This window comes from Anguilla anguilla, chromosome 18 (assembly GCF_013347855.1).
Source record: "Anguilla anguilla isolate fAngAng1 chromosome 18, fAngAng1.pri, whole genome shotgun sequence".
Lineage (NCBI taxonomy): Eukaryota > Metazoa > Chordata > Actinopteri > Anguilliformes > Anguillidae > Anguilla > Anguilla anguilla.
The window spans coordinates 8945139-8966890 of NC_049218.1; the positions used below are offsets into that span (position 1 = coordinate 8945139).

Genomic DNA, 21752 nt, shown 5'->3' on the forward strand with positions numbered 1-21752 from the left:
GTTACTTTTTGTTATGCCAAAAATTTGTTAAAAACTATATCCTTCTGAGTATGGTCATAGTATGTTAATGTCGCTATTAAAACTTAATTACCCAGATAACAACAGGAACTGCCAAGTTATCAAGTATATACAGAATTCAGCAAATCAACTGACAATAACCGTGACATAAACGAAACTAAGAGGGACTTCCTATATTGCTGATGCAAAAGAAGGGCAACACATCAGTATAATTTCCCCTTCGAAGTTACAGCTAAGCGGCAATGCCTAAAATTAACTTCAAATGTTGGATTGACGGTCGCATTGCCCAATAACTACACGATATTGAAGATCGCCGCCCTAAATATTAGAGTATTCCGGACGTACTCATTAATATTAATAATAACATTCTATGACGTATATCCGCATCTGTGTGAAAACGACACGGAGACTGAGTTGTTATTTTGTAGGTAGCCTGCAGCCTGGGGAGGCGAGTCCGCTAACTAGCTAGCTAGTTAGCTAGCTAGCCACTGTTTATTTTTAAGCTTGAATTTGATTTTCCTCACTTGCTTTTCTGTTACATTTATTCAAGTAACTGGTCCAGTTCCGGACATAACAATTGTAAAGCGGTTTAAGCAGTTTTTAAGCTAGCTATAATGGATCCTCTGGTGGCAGAGCTCTTTGGTGCCAGTTCCGGATTGAAGTCGGGTTCTCAAGGACTGTGCTCTGGTTCTGGCAACGGGTTTGGAATGGTCTCCAAAAAAGCATGTTCGAAGAACGGCAAAAAAGTAAAGAATCGATCAGCCAGGAACACAAAACCCAGCAATAACCCTCCGTATCTACCTCCAGAGGTGAGCTGGAATTCCAAAAACGTCTGGAGTTGGTGCAGTTAAACCGAAAGCTCGATACGGACCTAGCGAATAATAGGCATGATCTACCTACATTTTCAGAAAGCTGACTGTGTATGTCGTATTAGACTAGCTACTAACTTAGATACTGTTAACCTTACTTGCCGCAGAACTCGAGGGCGAGCTAGCAAGTAAGAAGTTGCAGGGTTGTGTACTCGCAAGGTGTTCAACCGTCCGAGCAGAACAAAATAGGCTCTTTACTTCGTGGGAAATTATCTTATTTATAAGTTGACAAGCTAATGTAGCTGACTGGATGTCGGTTTTTAATACGCGAGACTGTCATTGCGAGCAAGCCCCATTTTTGTGACCGCCGGTTAGGTAGCTGTTTTTTTTTTTTGCTTCCGTTTTCTCTGCAGTTACAGTGAATTGGGGTGTGTAGATAACGATGCCGGTCAATCATGCCACCGACTAAGCTTCTGTAGTGTAGTTCAGTAGAACATCCAGTATCCATCGTGTTATTGACTAGAGAAGCTATGGCCGTTTGCAATTGTAAATACTGTTGGGAAAGTGGGTGGGGGCGATGCAAGTCCAGCTGGAGCAGTGTCTTTTTGACCCTGAAAAATAGCGCTGCGCGAAGGTTGCTTGGATCTGCTGCAATTAATTGTACAGAAAATAGGAAGAACGGCACCGAACAGTATTTTCATTGTTAATAGTATTTAATTTCACGAGCTGTTATAGCTGTGACTGGGTTAGTGTTCCACTTTCTATGCTAAAATATTGTCAGTCATGGTAGTTTCAGTGGAGCAGCTTGTCAGACCTTAATGAAGTGTCAGCAATAACCACGGCAATTGCTGTCACACGTCTCGCACTTAAATCATGTCCTTGGATTATTCACAGTCGTTCATTAGGACATATATACATTTGTACCCTCTTACAAAATCATTTCGTTGATGTAGGCGTGGAGCCCTGTGATGGCTGCTGTGTTGGGTTGTAAATTTTGCTGGATGGGAGTGCCACTCACCGGGACTGCCGTGTTTGAGTGTAATATGAGGTCTCTATTTTGCCACGACAGACTAAAAATATCACCGTGTTATGGGGCCGCGGCGAGGACGCTGGTACAGTTGTAGTACGTGTTGTCAGGTATACGCGATCATGTAGTAAGGATATATGAGCTATATATTTTTAAACTTAACGTGGTTTCCTGCAGCTGATCTGTGGTACGTACGCGGGAAAATGGAGCCATAGCAACCATGCCCTAGGCTAAGGCCAACATATAGCGAACACCTCAGGCACAGTTACCACTTAGCTTACCTTTGTTTGGGTGTCATTCCATCGCACCAAGATCTTGGCTCAAAGGTTGCGGACTCTGGCTCTCAGTGTAGAGTTACTTCGTGGCATATATGCTTCTAAACTAACTCCCTGCTTACGGAAGAAACAGCTCTTATGTCTAGCTGACATTTGCACGTCTGAACTTGCCCTTTTTCAATAAGAAGAAATGGCTCTGTGACTGAGGCATAGGAATTATAAAGACCTATGTGAATATGTAGGTCATGGTTGCCCAACCCTAGAGATACCCTTGTTGAACTGTTAATTAATAGTATCAGGTGGGCCAAATTAGGGTTTAAATGAAAACCTACAGGATGGTAGATTTCCAGGAACAGTGTTGGGTAGTTCTGTACAATGTAGGTGGAATAGCTAGTACATTACAAAGACAGAGTGATAAACAAGACAGTCTAATTTGACTAGTTTTGCAAACAAGTCAAATGAGACTTTATGGATTGTGGGATCTTAGCCTATTGCCATCTCCTAAAGTAGCATAGTACTTCCTTTTTGTTGCTTAAACTTTTGGATTTTATGCTGTTATTCCATTTGGGTATCCACACACAAGTGAAAAAGCAAAATCATACCTGTTACTTGAAAACCAAAAGTGCTACTGAATTTTGTGAATGCCAATGAGAACATTAGAAAGATTCTATTGATTTGTGATGGAGTTCATTAAAATGCTTGCAGATTTGTTGGGGGTGAAGGGGTGGGACCCACATTAGAAATGTAATGCCTTTTAGGGAGCCATCAAATGCACATACTAGCATAGTCAAGGGGACTACAGACTCATTCCAGGACCCACCTCCAAACACTCCCGTGACCCATTTCGAGTCCCGACCGGAGTTTAAGAAACACTGGGCGTTGTTCTCATGGCGCTCTGGAACTAACCCCTGTGTTGTCTTCTTTATTGCAGGCTGAAGAAGGAAACATAGAGTACAAGGTAAGCATCCCAGACAAATACTATGGGTGTACAGAATTTATTTTGAAATTACCAATAATAAGATGCATGAATGTGTTCATACACTTTAATTGTTTAGATGGAAGTAAAATTAGAAAACACTCCTGCAGATCCCTGACAATTCGCAGCTAAGTGTACAATTGGTACTGGGCGGCGGGAGCATGGTGGTTTTATGAGCGTCTGGTGCGCGGCGTGTCCGCGTCGTGCGTACACAGCTCGGTGATGAAACGCGAACAACGCGGCGGCTGCCAAAACGTCGCGTCTGCCCTGTGGCCCGAAACTGCCGCGGGGTTAGGAGGTTTAAGAGAGCTCTTTTTAGGTTCCTACCAGCTGTCACCTCTCAGAGACAAACAAAGCGTAAAAAAGGATCCTCCCAAGCCTTGGGGCTGGGAGCCCTGTGGACTAATATATGACCTCTGTCCATTACACACATTCCTGTCAGGGTGCTCCAGATGAGGACGTCCCCAGTAGTGCAGGAAGAACTGCCGCGGTCAGGCATGTCAAAGGCCTCACAAGCGCCTTGCGCTCCGCGGGCACCTTCTCGCGCAGTGCGCGGGTCTGCGCCCCCGTAACAGGAAGTAGCAGGGCGTGCGCGCAGGAAGTGCGACTCTGACCCTGCGCCCCTCTCTGCAGCTGAAGCTGGTGAACCCCACGCAGTACCGCTTCGAGCACCTGGCGACGCAGATGAAGTGGCGGCTCCAGGAGGGGCGGGGCGAGGCGGTGTACCAGATCGGCGTGGAGGACAACGGGCTGCTGGTGGGCCTGTCGGAGGAGGACATGAGGGCCTCGCTGAAGACGCTACGCAGGATGGCAGAGAAGTACGCCGCCGCTCCCTCCCTCAGCGACACTCGCAGTGCTTGACTCATCAGTACCGCTAACTTTTGAGCTAGTGTTCCTCTTATTCAGGCAAACCCACCTGCCAGCTGCTCCTTATCTGACTGTGGCTGCACTGCAGTCTCAGCAAATTGGCTACATTTGTTAGGTTGTTAATCCTTGAAGTTGCCTGAGCCCTTTAATGTAGGGGTCCCCGACTTTGGCCCTGGAGGGACCAGGTCGTTTTTGAGGGTGAGGTGAGGTCCTCTCGAACGAGGGTTCCTGCTCCAATGAGTGTGTATCTGCGCAGGGTCGGCGCTGACATCACCGTTCTCAGAGAACGAGAGGTGGACTACGACTCGGACATCCCCCGGAAAATAGCAGAGGTTCTCATCAGGAAGGTGCCTGACGATCAGCAGGTGAGCCATCACCCTTCCCTGAAGGTGGACCAAAGTGCACCGCTGTGCACAAGATACTGTGGCGCTAACGTCCACGTTTGCTACTTTCTCTGCCTCATTGAATACCCGTCCCCTTTAATAATACCTGTAGATACACATCTAGGTATATATAGATGAATTTTGAATTAACTTTTTTTTTTTAATCCACTTTCTTTGGACGGAGAAAGCAGAGAGGGTTATGGATAGAGGTGGGATCACAGTACGGAAAGTGGCGTGGCGGGGAGTCGAACCCCTAGCCACACAGGGATGATTTGTACATGGCTTGAGAGTCGCCGCTCTACAGGTTGAGGCACGCGGTGAGGCCGCTTCGTTTAGAAACCATAGCCCGAAAGCTGCTGCATTCACCCGGTCAGCTGTGAAGCGGTGGCTGCTTTGTTTGTAAATGGCGCTGTGTGAAATGAAAGGTTGGGTGATTAACTGACTGTGCTTGTGTGCAGTTCCTGGACTTGCGGGTAGCGGTGCTGGGAAACGTGGACTCGGGGAAGTCCACCCTGCTGGGCGTTCTGACCCAGGGCGAGCTGGACAACGGCCGGGGACGGGCGCGCCTCAACCTCTTCAGGCACCTCCACGAAATCCAGTCCGGCAGGACGTCCAGCATCAGCTTTGAGATCCTGGGCTTCAACAGCAAGGGAGAGGTGAGCCTGTGTCACCTGCACTGTGTCACACTCCCCTATGCAACCTGCACTATGTCATACTTACCTATGCAACCTGCACTATGTCATACTTACCTATGCAACCTGCACTATGTCACCCTCACCGATGTGACCTCTGACCTTCGACCTCTGACATCTAAAGGTGGTAAACTACAGTGAGTCTCGAACGGCCGAGGAGATCTGTGAGAGCGCTTCCAAAATGATCACGTTCATCGACCTTGCCGGCCACCACAAGTACCTGAAGACCACCATTTTCGGCCTTACCAGCTACTGCCCGGATTTTGCCATGCTGGTGGTGGGAGCCAACACAGGCATTGGTGAGTTGTGGTATTGTGTGTTTTGTGTAGTCTTTTGTTATCGGGGGAGGGCGACAAACTTAGCTCAACGTTTAAACCTCTCACAACGTGCAGCTGTCAGCTTCCCCTTGGATCAAATAAAGGACATAAAGACTGAACCAAGCCTCTCCAGTTTACCACATTTCATTTTCCCCTCCAGCCAGGCCCAGTTTACTGCATCTAGACATTAGAGACCTCACATTAACTCCACATAAGCTGTGATCTATGATGGAGTAAGACGGACTGGCTGGAAGTTTGATAACTGTGCAGCACTGGCCATTAAGTGGCAGCTGTAATCATCCAGATTACAGCCAGAGCCGCCATGTCCGTCACAGCAGGCTGTCCGCCTTTTAAGAGAAAAGAAAATGGAGCACGTCGCATTGCTGTGCCTGAGCATGCTGCTGCGTGACTGCACGGTTGCACGCCCCGGCCATTTAAAAACGTTGCGATCGCTTACCTGAGTGCTGATGTGAAACTTGAAGAACTTAGCCTGAAATTAAGCGCCGTTTTAAGCACTGAAAGGAAATCTGCGCACCTTCAGGTACTGTATGCAATTTACATCCTTATTTGGGTTATTTACAGCGTGGGAAGTTCTGAAGTATTAAGGTTATTTAAGTATTCTAGTCTTATGTTTGGGATCTGCATTTTATAAGTGTGATAGCACCCCCTGTCTGGGAAATCGATATTCGGCAGTCAGATGTAAACGGCTCCATGTTTACGCGAGTGATGGTGTGTGTAACGGACTGCGGGAGACGATCCTCGGGTGTCACCTGACCGTCCGCTGTAGCGGGCCGTGTCTGGTCTTGGAAAAAGGCTCAGCCGTGCAGGGGAAAGGGGAGAAGGGACAGGGGGAACTAGGGCAGGAACGCGCCGCCGCCTGACGAGCGCGGGACAGCGACACGCGACACCGTCCCGGCTAACGGAAACCAAAAACCCGGTTACGCAACAGCAAGCAGAGCGCGGGGTCTCTTGAGCGTGGGGGGGGGGGGCGAAGGGGCGAGGCCGTGCTGTATTTAGGGAGGTTTGTGTACGTTCAGCGGAACAAACAGTCCCATTAAGAGGGCTTGGGGGCGGGGCTCTGGTTAGATTTTGGGCGGGTCTCGACGCCCGCCCTGGCCAGCTGGTGACCCCGGCTCAGTTGAGGGCTCAGCTGAGGGCTCGCAGCGGCGATCTGATGCCCCGCTCAGCTGATGAGAGGCATGTTGGGAACGCCTGCGCTATCAGAGCAGGGTTAGCGCTCCGCAGCTATATACAGCACAGCAGGCCTTTCACATTCCCTCCTGTGACCCAGCGCTCGGCCGCCCGCTGCATTACAAAACACGGGCATTACCGCTGCCCACTCCCTGCCTTCCAAAACACGGGCTTTACCGCTGCCCCGCTCCCTGCCTCCCAAAACACAGGCATTACCGCTGCCCACTCCCTGCCTTCCAAAACACGCCTTCCAAACTGGCATTACCGCTGACTGATGTTCACACCTTTTTACCTGAGTGGATTTCTCACTGACATAATAGAGGTCAGAAAGTTTCTCACGTTAGCCTGGTGCAGTTTATGTAATCCTGACCGAGTTGTGTTTAGCTTATCTTTCCTCTGGCTTATCAAGCTCTGCACAGCCCACACGTCACTCACACGTCTCATTCACACCATTCTGGCCATCTTAATCTAATCTCGGAGTAGAAATACCAGGAGTGGTTCCATGACGTTTAGGGTCAATGTAACCCAGTTGCATCCCTTCAAATACTGAGGGCATTTTAAAATGAACTGTAAGAACTTGTTTATTTATTGGAACATTCAAGAAATTGGTTTATTCTGAATAAAATTGTCAGAGTAAACAAATATTCCAGATATTCTAAAAAGTATTAAACACACACATCAGCAAAGAATTCAGATTTCAGTTTCCTGGACCTTTAACAGCCTTCACTGAGGATCTGTCTCTGTCTCCCTCCCTCACCCGCCCCCCCTCCCTCCCTCGCTCCAGCGGGTACGACGCGGGAGCACCTTGGCCTGGCCATGGCCCTGAAGGTGCCCATCTTCATCGTGGTGAGCAAGGTGGACCTGTGCCCGCGTGGGACGGTGGAGCGGACCGTGCGTCAGCTGGAGCGCATCCTAAAACAGCCCGGCTGCAACAAGGTGCCCATGCTGGTGTCCAACGAGGACGACGCCGTCACCGCCGCCCAGCAGTTTGCCCAGTCGCCCAGGTAACGCAGCGCGCTGCAGCCCCGTGTCTCTGACGGTGTGTGTGTGTGTGTGTGTATGTGTGTGTTTATTCTCGATGTTTGTGTGTATGTGTGTGTATTCTCTTGATGTGGTGTGTGTGTGTGTATTCTCTTGACGTGTCCACTCTGTGTCTCCTGCAGTATCACGCCAATCTTCACCCTGTCCAGCGTGTCGGGGGAGAGTCTGGACCTGCTCAAGGTCTTCTTCAACATCCTGCCCCCACTCAGCAACAGCAAGGAGCAGGAGGAGCTAATGCAGCAGCTCACAGAGTTCCAGGTACTACAGCGCACACTGCACACACACACCACACACACACTATACACACATTACACGCACTATACAAACATAATAAATACACACTGCACACTTTATACGCTGGCAGAAATGGACATTCATCAGAGACACTGATTTGCAACTGAGCTGAACTGATTGGTGGATACACTGATTGGCAGTTGGGCTGATCTCATTGGTGGATGCACTGATTGGCGGTTGGGCTGATCTGATTGGTGGATACACTGATTGGCAATTGGGCTGATCCGATTGTTGGATGCACTGATTGGTGGCTGGGCTGATCTGATTGGTGGATACACTGATTGGCAGTTGGGCTGATCTAATCGGTGGATACACTGATTGGCGGTTGGGCTGAGGGGGGAACATGCTTTTTCTCTGCAGGTGGATGAGATCTACACAGTGCCGGATGTGGGGACAGTGGTGGGAGGAACTCTCTACAGGTCAGCCGGCCTTTCGCTAACCTGCGACTCAACACGGCAGTGCACGGACATGCTTGCATGTACACACACACACACACACACACACACACACACACACTACACATGAACACACTACATTCGTATACACACACATGCACACTCGCATGCACACACACATGCGCTATGCACTACAATATGAACGCTCACACACACGCATGCACACGCACACACCCACATTAGGAGTTGTCCATGGTAATACATGCTGGCATTAAGAGAGTAGTGTGGAGTGGGGATAAGACCGAGTCTCTCCAACGGAAAGCTCTGCAGCCTCGTCGTACACCCACACTACCGCTTAGGAACACAGTAAAGGAATTTACCAGCTGCAAGGCCGGCATTTTGTCTTCACCGCCTCCCTCTGTCCCCCCCACCACAGTGGGATCTGCAGAGAGGGGGAGCGGCTGGTCGTGGGGCCCACTGACCAGGGCCAGTTCCTGGGGCTGAAGGTGCACAGCATGCAGAGGAACCGCTCCACCTGCAGGGTGCTGAGGGCCGGCCAGGCCGCCACGCTGGCGCTGGGGAACTTCGACCGCTCGCTCCTCCGCAAGGTCAGGCTTCCCGCCGAAAACCTCGCCCGGGTACCCCCACTGCTAACCCCCTCGCGCTTCCCGCCAAGAACCCTGTCCTGAGAGAGCCGGCCTCGCTGGGGCGGCCGTGTGCGCAGGGCCAGAGCCGCTAACTCTGCCCCCGCTGTGTGCGCAGGGCATGGTGATGGTGAGCCCGGAGATGAACCCCACCATCTGCTGGCGCTTCGAGGCCGAGATCGTCCTGCTCTTCCACGCCAAGACCTTCCACAAGGGCTTCCAGGTGACCGTGCACGTGGGCAACGTCCGGCAGACGGCCACAGTGGAATGCCTGCACGGGAAGGTGGGTGTTGCCATGGGAAACCGCACAGGCCACAGATACTGTACGCTCCCCGCCCCCCCCCCCCCCCCCCCCAAGTTATTCATTAAATTTCTGTGCATTTCCATAATTAAAATGCAGGGGTACGCCTGTGCTGTTGCTGCCTGGCTGTAATTTGTCCCTCTCTCTCTCTCTGTCTCTCTCCCCAGGAGGAGCTGCGGACGGGCGAGAAGGCGGTGGTGCTCTTCCGCTTCATCAAGCACCCCGAGTACCTGAAGGTGGGGGCCAAGCTGCTGTTCAGGGAGGGCGTGACCAAGGGCATCGGCCACGTCACCCACCTACAGCCCGCCTCCCTCTACCAGCAGGACTCGTAGGGAGGCTGGCGATATCCCAGCATTCTCTCCATAGCTCCTTCCTCCGAATGCCTTTTTTCTCCCCCCCCCCCCCCGCTCTCTTTGTAAATTCTGTCCCTGGGTTTGCCTTCACTCGTGTGTTTCCTCCACACCCCCTTGTTTTCTCCCTTACCTCCAAAGACCTTCCTCATATTTTAACTGAATTTGTTTCTGACGGCCTTGGGTTTTTGCATTTCAAATTGCGGCATCCTTCTCTCTCTCTCTCTTTTTTCTTTTCTTTTTAAAATGTATGGCATTGTGGACTGTTAAGTGGGTGGGGGGCAGGGGGGCGGGTTGTGGGTTCTTGAGTACTCGCCAGGCTCACGGTCGGCCCGTCTTCCCCAGACGGGCGTGGCCGAGGAGCCGGAGCGCCAGGTGTTTGTCAGGTCAGTAGCAGAAGGTTCCAGGCCCTGGGTCTGGAGGGGACGCCGTATCAGAGCTGGACTGAGCATGAGCGCACCTCCACAATTTCACCCTTCCTGTTCAGGCCAGTGTTCGGTTACAGCTAAATCAGTTCTCATTGGTCGAGCTTATTGCTCTGTCATATTGGCTGATTTCTATTGGTGGAGCTCTGCTGGAAGGAAACCCAGCAAGGCGGAGCGTGCTCCCCAGAGCCCGGGTCCGGAAACACTGCTTTATGCAGTCTCCGAGGCTGCCGTTCAGAGAGAGATTTCTAAAATTCTCATCTCTGAACTGCAGCGAGTGCAGCGAGAGAGAGAGGGAGGATGAGCGGCTGTCTGGGCGGGCGTGCCCCTGAAACCAGGTGGAGTGCCGCTTAGAAGAGTTTACACGGGGATGTCAGACTCCAGCCCCGGAGGGCTGCCGTTCCTGTTTTTCTGGCCTCCTGTCAGTCAGGACATTAGCTGCTGGAGTGCAGAAAGGCAGCAGAGGTCGGGTAGACCCTGTGGCCCTCCGGAATCGGAGTTTCACGTCCCTGCTTTCAGAACTACATCTTACAAATGTGAACGAGGCACTGAGCTGCTCCATAAACGCAGTGTGACGGGGAGGTTCGGCGGCACCCAGCGCTTTGAAATGTTTACAGTTCCAAAAAAAAAAAAACCAATCCACGAGCTAGCTGTAGAGGGCGTTTCCAGGAGACTTTGTCTCCACGGCAGCTACCAGGACTGCTATGAGCCGAGGAGAGAGTGCCAGGCACAAGCCCCTCCCCTGTCAGAAACCCAGCACATCTCCCATTGGCCGTGTGGGCCTGGGCACACAGCGAATGACCCAGACCTGGAGGAACACACAGAGTATTTTCCTTTGAGGTCAAAGGGCATTTAGGGGGTCAAAGGACATTCCTTTGTTAATATCAAGGGAGCTTCTAACACTTGTTACTGAGAGGACTACTTCAAGCTACAGTCCCGTTCTATGGAACAGTGGGGGTGTGGTCTCCCCAAAAAGTCTTTCACAGCAGACTAGCTTCTCTTCTTTCCCCCCCCCCCCCCCCCCTCAGGCAGGTCACGTGGGTACCTTACCCATTACCCTGGTACATTTATTTTCCTTGTTTGGAAAATCGCGAACAAGAATTTTCACAACGCCTTTCATGTAGCCCTGGCTGAGAACCAGCTAGTGGAATCCTACCTGCCTATTTCAAGTGCTTTAGTTGCTTGGGATAATCGTAGATCTCTTGGACAGCATTCCAGTTTCAGTGCTGCCTATTCAGTTCCCTCGTTACTGAGAGAAAATGTCACACCTTGGTATCCTCTAATGTTGAGACTGACAGTCAAAATATAAAACAGAACACTGCTGACTTGCACAGCGCTGAACGCCAGTGTTCCTCGGTGGTATGTGCTGTGCACGAATGCTGTGCTTTGCGTGTGAGGACGTCGGTCTTAATAGGGCCCAGTGTGGACCGCCCTATCGGTCCAGTAATGCAGGTCAGCATCTCAGCTTTATCTTTTGTAGTTTTATCACTTTATATTTACAGTGGGGGTCAAACTCAGTGCCTACAAAAGAGGGACTACATTTGTGTTTCTTCTTATTGCACCCCGTGATTTTAGATACATTTTTAAAAAATTTGATTTGGTGCTACTCTGAAACGTAGTTTGATAACTGTACACTGAACGGGGACAGCGTAAGCGCGTTATTGAATGCCATGTTCAGGACTTGAGGACTGTGTCAGACTTGATGCATGTCGTGAGTGAAAAAGAGGAGAGGGTGCTCCCTCTGAAAAAACAGATGCAGTAAAAAAAAAATTTAAAAAAAACTCCCCGTCCGGAGGCCTTCAAAACGTATTGTGTGTCCACCGTGTGTTTGCCCGTATTCATATGTGGTTCTCGTGCAATCATAGACAGAAAAGCAAAAAAACGAATGTATACGAACCAAAACATTTTATAAAGGGGAAAGCTAATCAAATTGTTTCAGATAAAAACCAAATGCTTTTTCGTTTTTACTTGTTAAATGTGTTTCTTCTTGAATTTGTGTGTCATCACGTTGTCGCCCAGTTTCCCCGTTCCCCGGGTCGGAACGTGACGGACGGGCCCATGTCAGCACGGGTGTTCTTTTTCACCAACGCAGAAAAAGTGTTTTCTTTTACTTAAAATCTAATCTAATATTTTAATCTGCTTTTGGAGTGAAGTACTAGAGATTTATGTACAAATCCTGTTTGTATATTACGGTGTACATAAATAAAATGTTTTATTACTGATTTCTGTCCTGGTGATATTTTTGGTCATGAAAACTATTTTGAAAAATGGGGACAATGTCCCTCAACACGTGCATCTTAGTGTTTATTGAGAATCTGTTTAGATTCTGTAGATCTAAAAACAAAACAAATTCACCTGACTGCATACTACACCAAACGTAAAGATGTCCAGCAATGTTTAATGCATACAGACATTTTGTTTGTATTTGCAGTAATGCATTAATTATTAATAATGCGTATTTTTTTCTGGTTCGCCCTTTTAATAAATCTGGAGCAAAACTGATCGATACTCCTGGAAGGTTGATTGCATCATCAGAGTCCATAGACAGATGAGTCTCTTTAATGGCAGAAAGACAGCCGTCAGTAATTCATTAACCTGTGAGCGACGGATCTGATGAAACAGGGCTGTAACGGCTGAACAGCTGATGCAACGGGCGGCAACAGGGTTCCTGTGTGTCACCGTCAGCCGAAACCCCTGCGTACGACAAACACCCACGCCCGGAAAATTAGCATTCTTCCTTTAAGCACAACACGCCCACAAACACAATGGAGGCAACAGAGCGATGCGGTCAGCTCCTTCACCCAAAAACAGACAGAATCCTCACTGATTTCACAATTGAACAATTGGCAGTTTGGTTTTTTTTTTTTCTTTCTTTTCTCCAAAAATAACATTAACCGGAAACACAAGAAATGGCCGTATTTGTCATTCGTGGCAAAGTCGCTTTTTCAAGACCGAATGATATGGCGAGCGTTGGCTTATATTTCAGTTCTGCTACGCTTTTTTTGTTGCAGTCAAACAGGCTGAATCTACAGTCGCCAATAGCACATCCCAGTCACCAGTCGATAACGGAGCAGCAGACCTCTGATGAACCCCACACAAGCTGGTGTGAAGTGTCAGTCTCCAGGATCAGTGGCATTATGGACTGGGTGGGGCACCGGCTCAAAGTCTTGTTAGAACCAGAGAACAGAAAACCTTCACCTTCGCCCAGCCACACACCAGTGCTCCCATCTACACAGACGCTGGAGCCAATTACTGCAGCGAACACCAGTCAAACACAACCATACTCTCACTGAATCTTTCAATCCATTGCTCCTACTAGACTACTTTAAGAAAGGCCATTTTAAGACACTATTTTCACAATAATTATTCAGAACAAAATTCTTCAATTAAATGATTGTGCTTTGCTTAGTCAGCATTTCCCTTTAAAAATGGTCAGGGAGCTCCTGGGGTGTTAAGAGATTTTTCCTGGCATCTAAAGGTTTAAAGCAGAGCTGCCCAACCGTGTTCCTGGAGATATACTCTTCACTCCAACAGCTAACGATCTCGTTGGCTGCTAATTAGTAGAATCAGGTGTGCCGAATTAGGGTTGAACTGAAACCCTATCTCCAGGAACAGGGTTGGGCAGCCTTGGGTTTAAAATAAGTACGTGGCCCAGGTCTGCCGCCCAGGCCAGTGTGGATTGGCTGTTTTCCAGAATTCAGGTGTACAGGTAAACCTTGCACAAGGCAAACGGACAGGGCCACAGAGCCCAACTCAGCCCCTGTGGTTTATGAACACAACGACGGCACTGCGGTTCTGCTCCATTACCACCAGGACCTTGACCTACTTCTGCAGTCAAGCCAAGCGTGATCTCGACACGGAGCCAGGCCAACCAGGAAGAAAACACACCACAAAACAAAAATGACCATGTTACACCCCCCCCCCGCCCCCGCCCCCGCCCCCGCCCCCAACTCCTCCCTCATCTAGAGACATAATAAAATTTTAATTGCTCAACAGTTTTGGGCTGATCTTGTGACAAACTTGAATGATGTCATTCGCTCAAGTATCTGCTGTTGTGTTGTTCCTTCTATGAATTGTATTATAGTTCAAGGCTGACATAAGTTAGCTTGCATTAAAAGTATTAATTTAATTAATTTTATAGTTCTGCCTAATCTGCAGCTTACTCTGTAATGTCTGCGTTAATAGAGACCTTTCTTAAAGAGGCTAGTCAGTTATTTTTGCATTTACAGTACGGGTGAGTTTTGCTTTGCTAAGTGAACTTGGCCATAATGCAAACGTCTAAGAGGTGACCCTGTTGCAGGAAGCAAGTGAGATATGTAAGAGATTGCTTAATTGTGTCTCAATATTGTTATTGGACAGTGATTGCATCATGTTCTGATTTCAGTATTATCTTGTTCAACACTGCCCCCTTGAGGAATACAAATGGACATGTCACACAGAAAAAAACAGATTCTGTTGGAAGTTGAGAGAATAAATAGCCCAGTGCAGACTCAATTAAATTATTATTATTATTAGACACTTTAATGAATACATGATTACAGAAATATTTCCAACTCCTTCCTGAGAAAACCCCATTTCTTATGGGACTTATCTGCCAGCGTGATTAAAATGACCAATTTGTCAATAAACATGCAGAAATTTGTGAAATGTTGAACACCTACATATTGGTTTTCCTCTTATGTAAAAAAAAGCAGGAGATCAGCGGGAGAACATGCAGCGCCCCCAGGGGGGAGTTTCTGGGACAGCCTGCTGTAGTGTCCTGTTTAATTCCTCTTAAAGAAGGAGTCCAGGGTAGAGGTGGCGCCCTGTGATTTGGGCCTCTTGGGTTGGGGTCCCGACTGCCGTTTGGGCTTTGTCTTACCACGAGACGACTGGAGAGTCCCAGCACTCAGTGGGGTGCGAGGAGCAGGTCCTGAATTTGGGCCTGAGGAGGTGGAGGACGAGGAAGAGAAGGATTTCTGCAGATCCTGGGCGAAGTGGTAGTCGGTGTGTTCGGGCATGTCCCAGGCTGACACCTGCTGGCCACAGCGTTCACAGCGCAGCGTGTCCTCTTCCCGGCTACGTTCAGGAGGGAGATGGGGCCATAGTTCTGAAGTGCAGGGCTCTTCCTCTCCCGCCCTGGCACCGGCCTCCTCACACGGGGCCTCAATCTCAGCCGCCCCGGTGCAACTTCCTGCCTCTTCGGTGGACAAAGGCCGAGCTCCTTCTTTTCCTTTTTCTCCTACGCTCCCAGAAGTCTCCTCTTCTTTGCCCGACAGGTCTCTGTTCTCCAGCTGCTTCCTCTGGAAGAAGGAGGAGATGCCCGCTCTGGGGGTCCCTGCTGTATGGGTCCTGGCTTTGGGGGTCCCTGCTGTGGGGGTCTTGGCTCCGGGGGAGGTGGAGGCCTTTGCGGGAGAGGCTGAAGTGCCAGATTCCGATGGACCCTCGTCTGCTGGGGGGTGGTGCGCGGCATCAGAGGACAACGGCGGCTCTTTCCCACCACCCCTCTTCTCGGCAGCTTTCTGGAAGAGGGACTGGATGGCGCCCGGCCTCTTGGGATTTGGAGGCGGGGTTCTGCTGGAGGCGGAGGAGGCCTGGCTCTGCGTGGCGGCGATGTCGCTGGTTAAGAAGCCGGCTATCCCCCTGGCCGAGGTGGCGGGAGCGTCGCTGAACTTACTGGCCGACAGGTGGAGCAGGGTGAGCGCCGGAGACCTGGGAATGTACAGCGCAGGTTACCGCCAGACGTAGCGCACTGCCAATTATGATCACACTTTAATTCATAATCATAAACAATCCTGGGTACACTCCCATAGCATACATTTTACAGGCCTATATGCCACACACATATCTCAAATAAGTATCTGAAATACTTCAACTCTTTAAACTCCAGTAAAATAATTAGCTGGGTTCACGTGAGCAGCATTTCTGGAGCTAACAGAACAGCTGAAGTGTTTGAGATTTGCACGTGCTGCCGGACTGAGGCATGTCCGGCGCAGTGGAAGGAGAGAGGTGGGGTCACTCACCATGCGGCCTGGTGGTTGCCAGCGGTGTTGAGGCTCTTGATGATGGCGAAGCTGTCGCTGGAGAGTCTGTCGGCCTCGTAGCGGGACAGAGCGCAGCAGCGGGAGAAACTGCTGCCGCCCCCAATCTGCTGAACCCCCACCGTCAGCTGCCTGGCAACTCTGCCGTTCTGCAGACACACACACACACACACACACACGAGTACACATGCACGCACGCACACACACACACACACAGTACTGAGTTGCAAATGACAATAAGTATAAGAGTGATACAGTGGTTACTGCTGCTCAGGGCCGCTGCTCATGGCTGCTGCTCACGGCTCATCTGCTCACCATCTCCCTATCCTTGGTCAGTCTCTCTTCCAGCTCCAGAGCCAGCTGCTGCAGCCAGTGCTGCACCTGTAGAGACAGGAACACACATCACCAGCACTATTAAAATGAACAGCTTCTCTACACAAATGTCACTTTGCATAGACTGGATTCAAAACACCCACACAAAAAAATAAGAGTTGTAGTTTTTATTGTACTGTGTTGTATTTTATTTTATGCTGTGTGCTGTAACCCTTTGGGGCATTTAATGGGAGAGTAAATAAAGGACAAATAAAAAATAAGAATACAAAATATTCAAACAATATAATATATAAAAACACAACATAACATAGGAACAACCACAAAATGTACAAAAGCTTAAATACATTTTTTTTAAAAACAGTTTTTAAAAGGCTGTTAAAAGGCAGACAGTGCGTGAGCAGCTATGTTAAACCAAAAAAAAAAAAAACTCACCACAGAATATTGCTATAAGAGTACCTGTTGCATGTTGTATGCCCATATCTTCGAAAATGGCTTACGTGTTTTAAAGGTATTGTTTTAAAAATTTGCATCAACGTATTTGCATCCCAGGATGCATTGCCCCACCGTATTTGCAAACAAATGGTGAGCGCCCCTGAGGTTCCGGTTCCCAGCTGCTCAGCCGAGTGAGGGATCTGTACCTGGTCCCTCGTGCACAGGGCCGTCTTCCCGGCGAAGTTCTTGCTGCAGCCGATGGATTTGGGCAGCTGCCTGGGCTTGACCGGCTCAAACTCGATGCCCCGACACAGGCCAAACAGCCACTGCCTGGAGAGCGCAACGGAGGACAGCGCACGCTCATACGCACAATCAAAACAGTGATAAACAACCTAGGGGTGTGCCAGAACAGAGGCTGCATATGCAAATATAATGCCTCATAAATGTGTCAATCCATAATGCACTGTTCCACAGGGTGAAACAGCCATCAGAGCCCAGCATTTGAAGGCCTATTCCCCCTCCATGTTCCAAAACTTTCAAAAGGTGCAAAGGGTTTTGGGACACCAATTTAAATTTGAAAGAGCACATGTTAACTAGAGAAAGGTAAAAAAAAAAATGGTTTGTTAGCATGTGTGGTCTCCTGTTTTGAAGTCCTGTATCACCCCATTAAGCACCTAGCCACTGTTTTACCCTTAGTTAAATTCAGTAAGACACTTGCCCTCCTTGCACAAAGAGGGCGCTAGAGGGTGTTACTGTACCCAGTCTTCTCTCCAAAGTGCTGGCTCAACTGGCTCTGGGTGAACCGTGTGAGGTCACCGATGTTCTCCACCCCCAGGGTCTCTGCGATCGAGGTTCCCAGCTTCCCACCCAGGCTCCGGCTACGGACCAATCAAAAGTCTCCGTCAAAGGGGGCAGTCCTTCACCAGTCAACAATGAAAGAGAATTTTACCCATGTTCATTTTTAAATGTGTTCTTTGTCCTGATTGTAGTACAAAAGCCATGGTTTAAATATATATTTTTGTGAATATAAGAATTATTCCAAGGCAAAAACAAATGAAAAAAAAAAAATATATATATATATACATATATATATGTATATATTTTTTTACGACTTCCGACTTAACTGAGTTACAATCTCCAGCAATGCATTTATCCCTCTCTTGCCCACAGCAATGTAAAATCCATGCACAGCCTTCTGGGAAAATGAGGCAGCAGGGAAGTCACAGAGGGCCACCCACAGCTCTGTTCATGATCTTTATATGGGCCCCCTGGCGCTGCGGGCACTGGCACTCACATTTTCCCGATGGGCAGAGAGCTGAAGAGCTCGGGCACGGACCCAAGGGGCAGAATGGTCTGCCGGTTCGGCTTGTTAAGTCCACAGGCCAACTTGGCCAGTACCTGAGAAGACAGGGTAAGTGCAGAACAGAAATCTTCATCACCCTTTAAAATTAATTTGTCCAATACATAAGGACTCATGACTATATTAAATACATGTACAGCATGACGGTGCCAACAGTAAAACACACATAACAGGGGAGAGGGAGAGGAGGGGAGAGAGGAAAAGGAGAGAGGGAGGGAGGAGGGGAAAAGGAGAGAAGGATAGGAAGGATAGGAAGGGGAGAGAGGGAGGGAGGAGGCAGGCTCACCTTGTTGTGTGCGATCCCTGCGGAGCAGCTGAAGCCGGTGTGCTCCTCCACGGCGGCCCTCATCTCCTCCACGATCAGGGCCCCCACGGCCAGCTGCAGCTCCGCTCGGGCCCCGCAGGACAGCGCGGCCAGCCAGTCCCGCAGGCCCCGGGCCCTCAGCTCCTCTGCACAGAGACGCACACTTCAGTTTTAGGGCCCCCTCTCATCCTGCGTGCAGAGCCGTTATACTGGGCTAACACTGCGGATTCCCAAATCTGGCCCTCGAATCCAAATACGGCCCTAATTTTTTAAAAATCAACCAGCTAATTAACTTAACAATTAGTGCTACTCATTGGGCCAGACTGTCTTCACACCTGACTGCCAGGTAAAGGGAGGGTGGAAAACGGCACTTGAGGACCGTGATTTGAGTAACAGGGCCGTGGGGTTTATGTGTGCAGAAAAGCAAAGTACACCAGCTAAGCACAAGGGGGCGGTATAACTGAGCAGCAGTTCACTGCTAAAGCTGCTTGGTATACGATCGGTGATGTATTGTCCAAGAACGTGGTGTGAGGTGTGTGGAAGCTTTTACATTTGAAATATACATTAGCCCTACAGCAACACCAAAGTAAGGTCAGGCATATGAAGGGGGGACTCACACTAATGAGTACTGAATTCTCTCATTAAAGCATGCAGCAAATAACCTCAGTGTGTTCCTGAATTTTTACGCAGACCTTTATCTGGTGCCGTCTCCACTGTCGCCCCCTGCTGGTCCACATCGGCCAGCGGGAAACCCTGGACGTGGGTGGTCTTCAACAGCTCTGGCTCCACCGGCCGGCCCTCCATGTCCTTCAGCCTCTGCTGCACATTGGCGGTCAGGTCCATGTAGGCCTCGTCGATGCTGGCCCTCTCGATCACGGCAAATCGCGACATGATCTCGATCACCTCAACGCTGGCCTCCCGGTAACTGAACGAAGGTTGGAGAAACAGAGGTCAAAGTTCACGCCCACCTCAAGTGATCGCTTGCGTCGCATTCAGCCATTTAACAGATGCTCTTACAACAACAGACGGGTGACAATTTAAATAAACTCCAAATATTGATACAGATATGTACTAAAGAAATTTGAGTCAAGCACTTTACGCAAGGGTACAACTGTAGTGCCTGAGAATTGAACCTACAATTGCTTTGTTCCCAGTTCCCTAACCATTACACAATTCTTCCAACCCAGTTCCTGCATGGCAACAGCTGGTATAGCACTGGCTAACCAGAACCAGCTCTAACACACCTCAGACCTGGCTGAAGATATCAGGGCCTAGGCTTCTAATTCACATTATAAAGCATATCATAAACATTTATGCAGTGGCCCATGGATGTTGGCTGACTGTATCATGCAGAGCCTCCACTGTGTCTTATTCGTATCTTTGAATATATTCAGCATCACTATGTAAAGCCTCTTAATATTATTATTATTATTATTATTATATACTAGTGTGTTCCCAAGCTGAGCTACTCACTTTGTGAGGTCTGCTTTTCCGTGGGATTCTCTGACTCGTGCCACTAGCAGGTCAGGGCACAGCTTCTTGGCATCGTTTGCCCACATGTTCCTCGTCACCCCGTGGGCCCTGGCCTCGTAACTCACGGCGATTATGCTGGGGAGGAGACGGAGGAAGAGGAGAACAACCGGGTTAATTTCTCTTGCGGCTTCGCTGGGTATAGGAAAACATTATTCTTCATGGCATGCATGATGCTATTTTTCATTTAATGTGTACATTTAATAGACATTAAAAGTGCCTCTCTAATTAAGAACAATCAATGCTGACTTGGAACCATTCAGAGCTATAAGGCTGCATCACAGACCAGTATACACAGTGGGTCCTCCAGGGCTGAGTTAGAGAACCCCTGGCTAAAGGGGTGGCACTCTTTAGTCAGTCGGTATACAGCTGGCACAAGCTCAGTCGCCCTCCAGCGGCAACCACACAAAAAACTTACCCCCCTCCCTTCCAGGTCTTGTACTGCGCCACCACGCAGGGCTTGCCTCTCAGTTCCGGATTCATCCGCTGCTCCACCTGGACGTAAAAGCAGTCCATGTCCACGAGCGCCACCACCCTCTCCTTTCCATACTCCATCACAGGGGCACGCTGATGGGGAAAAAAGAAAAAAAACACACAAATTTCTTCAAAGAAACTCACTTTAACTGTTTTAAGATTTTGATCATGCTCCACCCATGATGACTAGGCAGCAGAAGAAAACATTTTTTCTGAATAACTGATTTGGGCACTAGTTATTCATACAACCTTTGTTCATGCATTAAGCTGACTGGCAGCTGTATATACACTATATGACCAAAGGTATCTGGACACCCCATTGGGGGTGTTTTTTATGATTTGGGCTCGACCCCTTAGTTCCAGTGATGGCAAATCTTAATGCTACAGCATACAATCACATTTGAAACGATTCTGTGCTTCCCCAACAGTTTTGGCAAGGCCCTTTCAGCATGACAATGCCCCCAGGCACTAACAATATTGATGGAATGTTCGGTCCGTGCAGCACACTTGCAGCTGACGTCACAATCACAGACACAGCTTCTAACGGACATGATCTTTGGCAAGGTGAGTAACGTAAATGTGAGAAACAGTAATTACATTAATTAATTACGCCAAATTAGTTTTCTGTTAGTTATAATTCTTGCGAGCTAACGTGCGTAACGTCGGTTCATATTAGCTAATTATGGATAACAGAGCTAGCTAGTTGTATTTCTTAAGTAGCTTAGTTTAACTAGCCAACATGAGTCTTTTTACTCTAATTATGCTACCATGCTTGGCTATTTGCAAGCCAACATAAAGTTGATCCTTAAACTTTCCTTTCTAGTTCCGACGGGATAGCTTGCTAGTTATTACATTACATTACATTACAGGCATTTAGCAGACGCTCTTATCCAGAGCGACTTACACAACTTTTTACATAGCATTATTAGCACGAGGCTATTAACGCGGACGCTAAAATGAAAATAATACTGGACAGCAACACGAAAAACAGTTACAGAACATTAATTTACCTGGTTTCTGTTTCACTCGAGATCACAAAACTCCAACCTTCGGTCTATTTTGGATTTCGCGGAAGGAAGAAGCTGGAAATGTCATCAACAACGGACGCACGACAGACCAAGCGAGGCGCCATATTCGTAAGGTAAGTTGGCACAGGTCAGGGAGATATGGGAAAAAATGTCATATTGATTTTTGTTTTCGTGGACAGTGAAGATGGAGGAACATTTTGAGAAATCAAAATTCCTTCCCAGAGATGTCTGACAGTTCCATTTAAGATTTATCTGATTTAATATTA

The 21752-nt window shown here is 48.7% G+C and overlaps 2 protein-coding genes across 2 annotated transcripts; one reads left to right on the forward strand and one right to left on the reverse strand.

The window, feature by feature from the left end:
• Positions 1-424: 424 nt before the first annotated feature.
• On the forward strand, positions 425-12227 carry LOC118217957 (GTP-binding protein 2-like). Its single transcript, XM_035400213.1, has 12 exons — positions 425-827; positions 3061-3087; positions 3739-3923; positions 4229-4337; positions 4814-5011; positions 5172-5346; positions 7340-7559; positions 7719-7854; positions 8251-8309; positions 8722-8893; positions 9048-9212; positions 9398-12227. The coding sequence occupies exons 1-12, from the start codon at positions 633-635 to the stop codon at positions 9560-9562; spliced, it is 1806 nt and encodes a 601-aa protein (XP_035256104.1). The 5' UTR covers positions 425-632; the 3' UTR covers positions 9563-12227.
• A 2272-nt stretch (positions 12228-14499) lies between these two features.
• On the reverse strand, positions 14500-21610 carry polh (polymerase (DNA directed), eta). The gene is made up of 11 exons (XM_035400212.1): positions 21469-21610; positions 20403-20551; positions 19928-20062; positions 19147-19379; positions 18437-18600; positions 18085-18188; positions 17549-17668; positions 16997-17120; positions 16341-16406; positions 16008-16174; positions 14500-15696 (listed from the first exon to the last, which is right to left on the reverse strand). The coding sequence occupies exons 2-11, from the start codon at positions 20537-20539 to the stop codon at positions 14769-14771; spliced, it is 2178 nt and encodes a 725-aa protein (XP_035256103.1). The 5' UTR covers positions 20540-20551; positions 21469-21610; the 3' UTR covers positions 14500-14768.
• Positions 21611-21752: the final 142 nt, after the last annotated feature.

Coding starts and splice junctions, on each gene's coding strand:
- LOC118217957 (XM_035400213.1), top strand. CDS start 633: ATGGATCCTCTGGTGGCAGAGCTCTTTGGTGCCAGTTCCGGATTGAAG. Junction 828..3,060: donor CTCCGTATCTACCTCCAGAG/GTGAGCTGGAAT, acceptor TCTTTATTGCAG/GCTGAAGAAGGAAACATAGA. Junction 5,012..5,171: donor GCTTCAACAGCAAGGGAGAG/GTGAGCCTGTGT, acceptor TGACATCTAAAG/GTGGTAAACTACAGTGAGTC.
- polh (XM_035400212.1), bottom strand. CDS start 20,539: ATGGAGTATGGAAAGGAGAGGGTGGTGGCGCTCGTGGACATGGACTGC. Junction 19,380..19,927: donor GGAAAAGCAGACCTCACAAA/GTGAGTAGCTCA, acceptor ACCTTCGTTCAG/TTACCGGGAGGCCAGCGTTG. Junction 16,175..16,340: donor TGACCAAGGATAGGGAGATG/GTGAGCAGATGA, acceptor GTGTGTCTGCAG/AACGGCAGAGTTGCCAGGCA.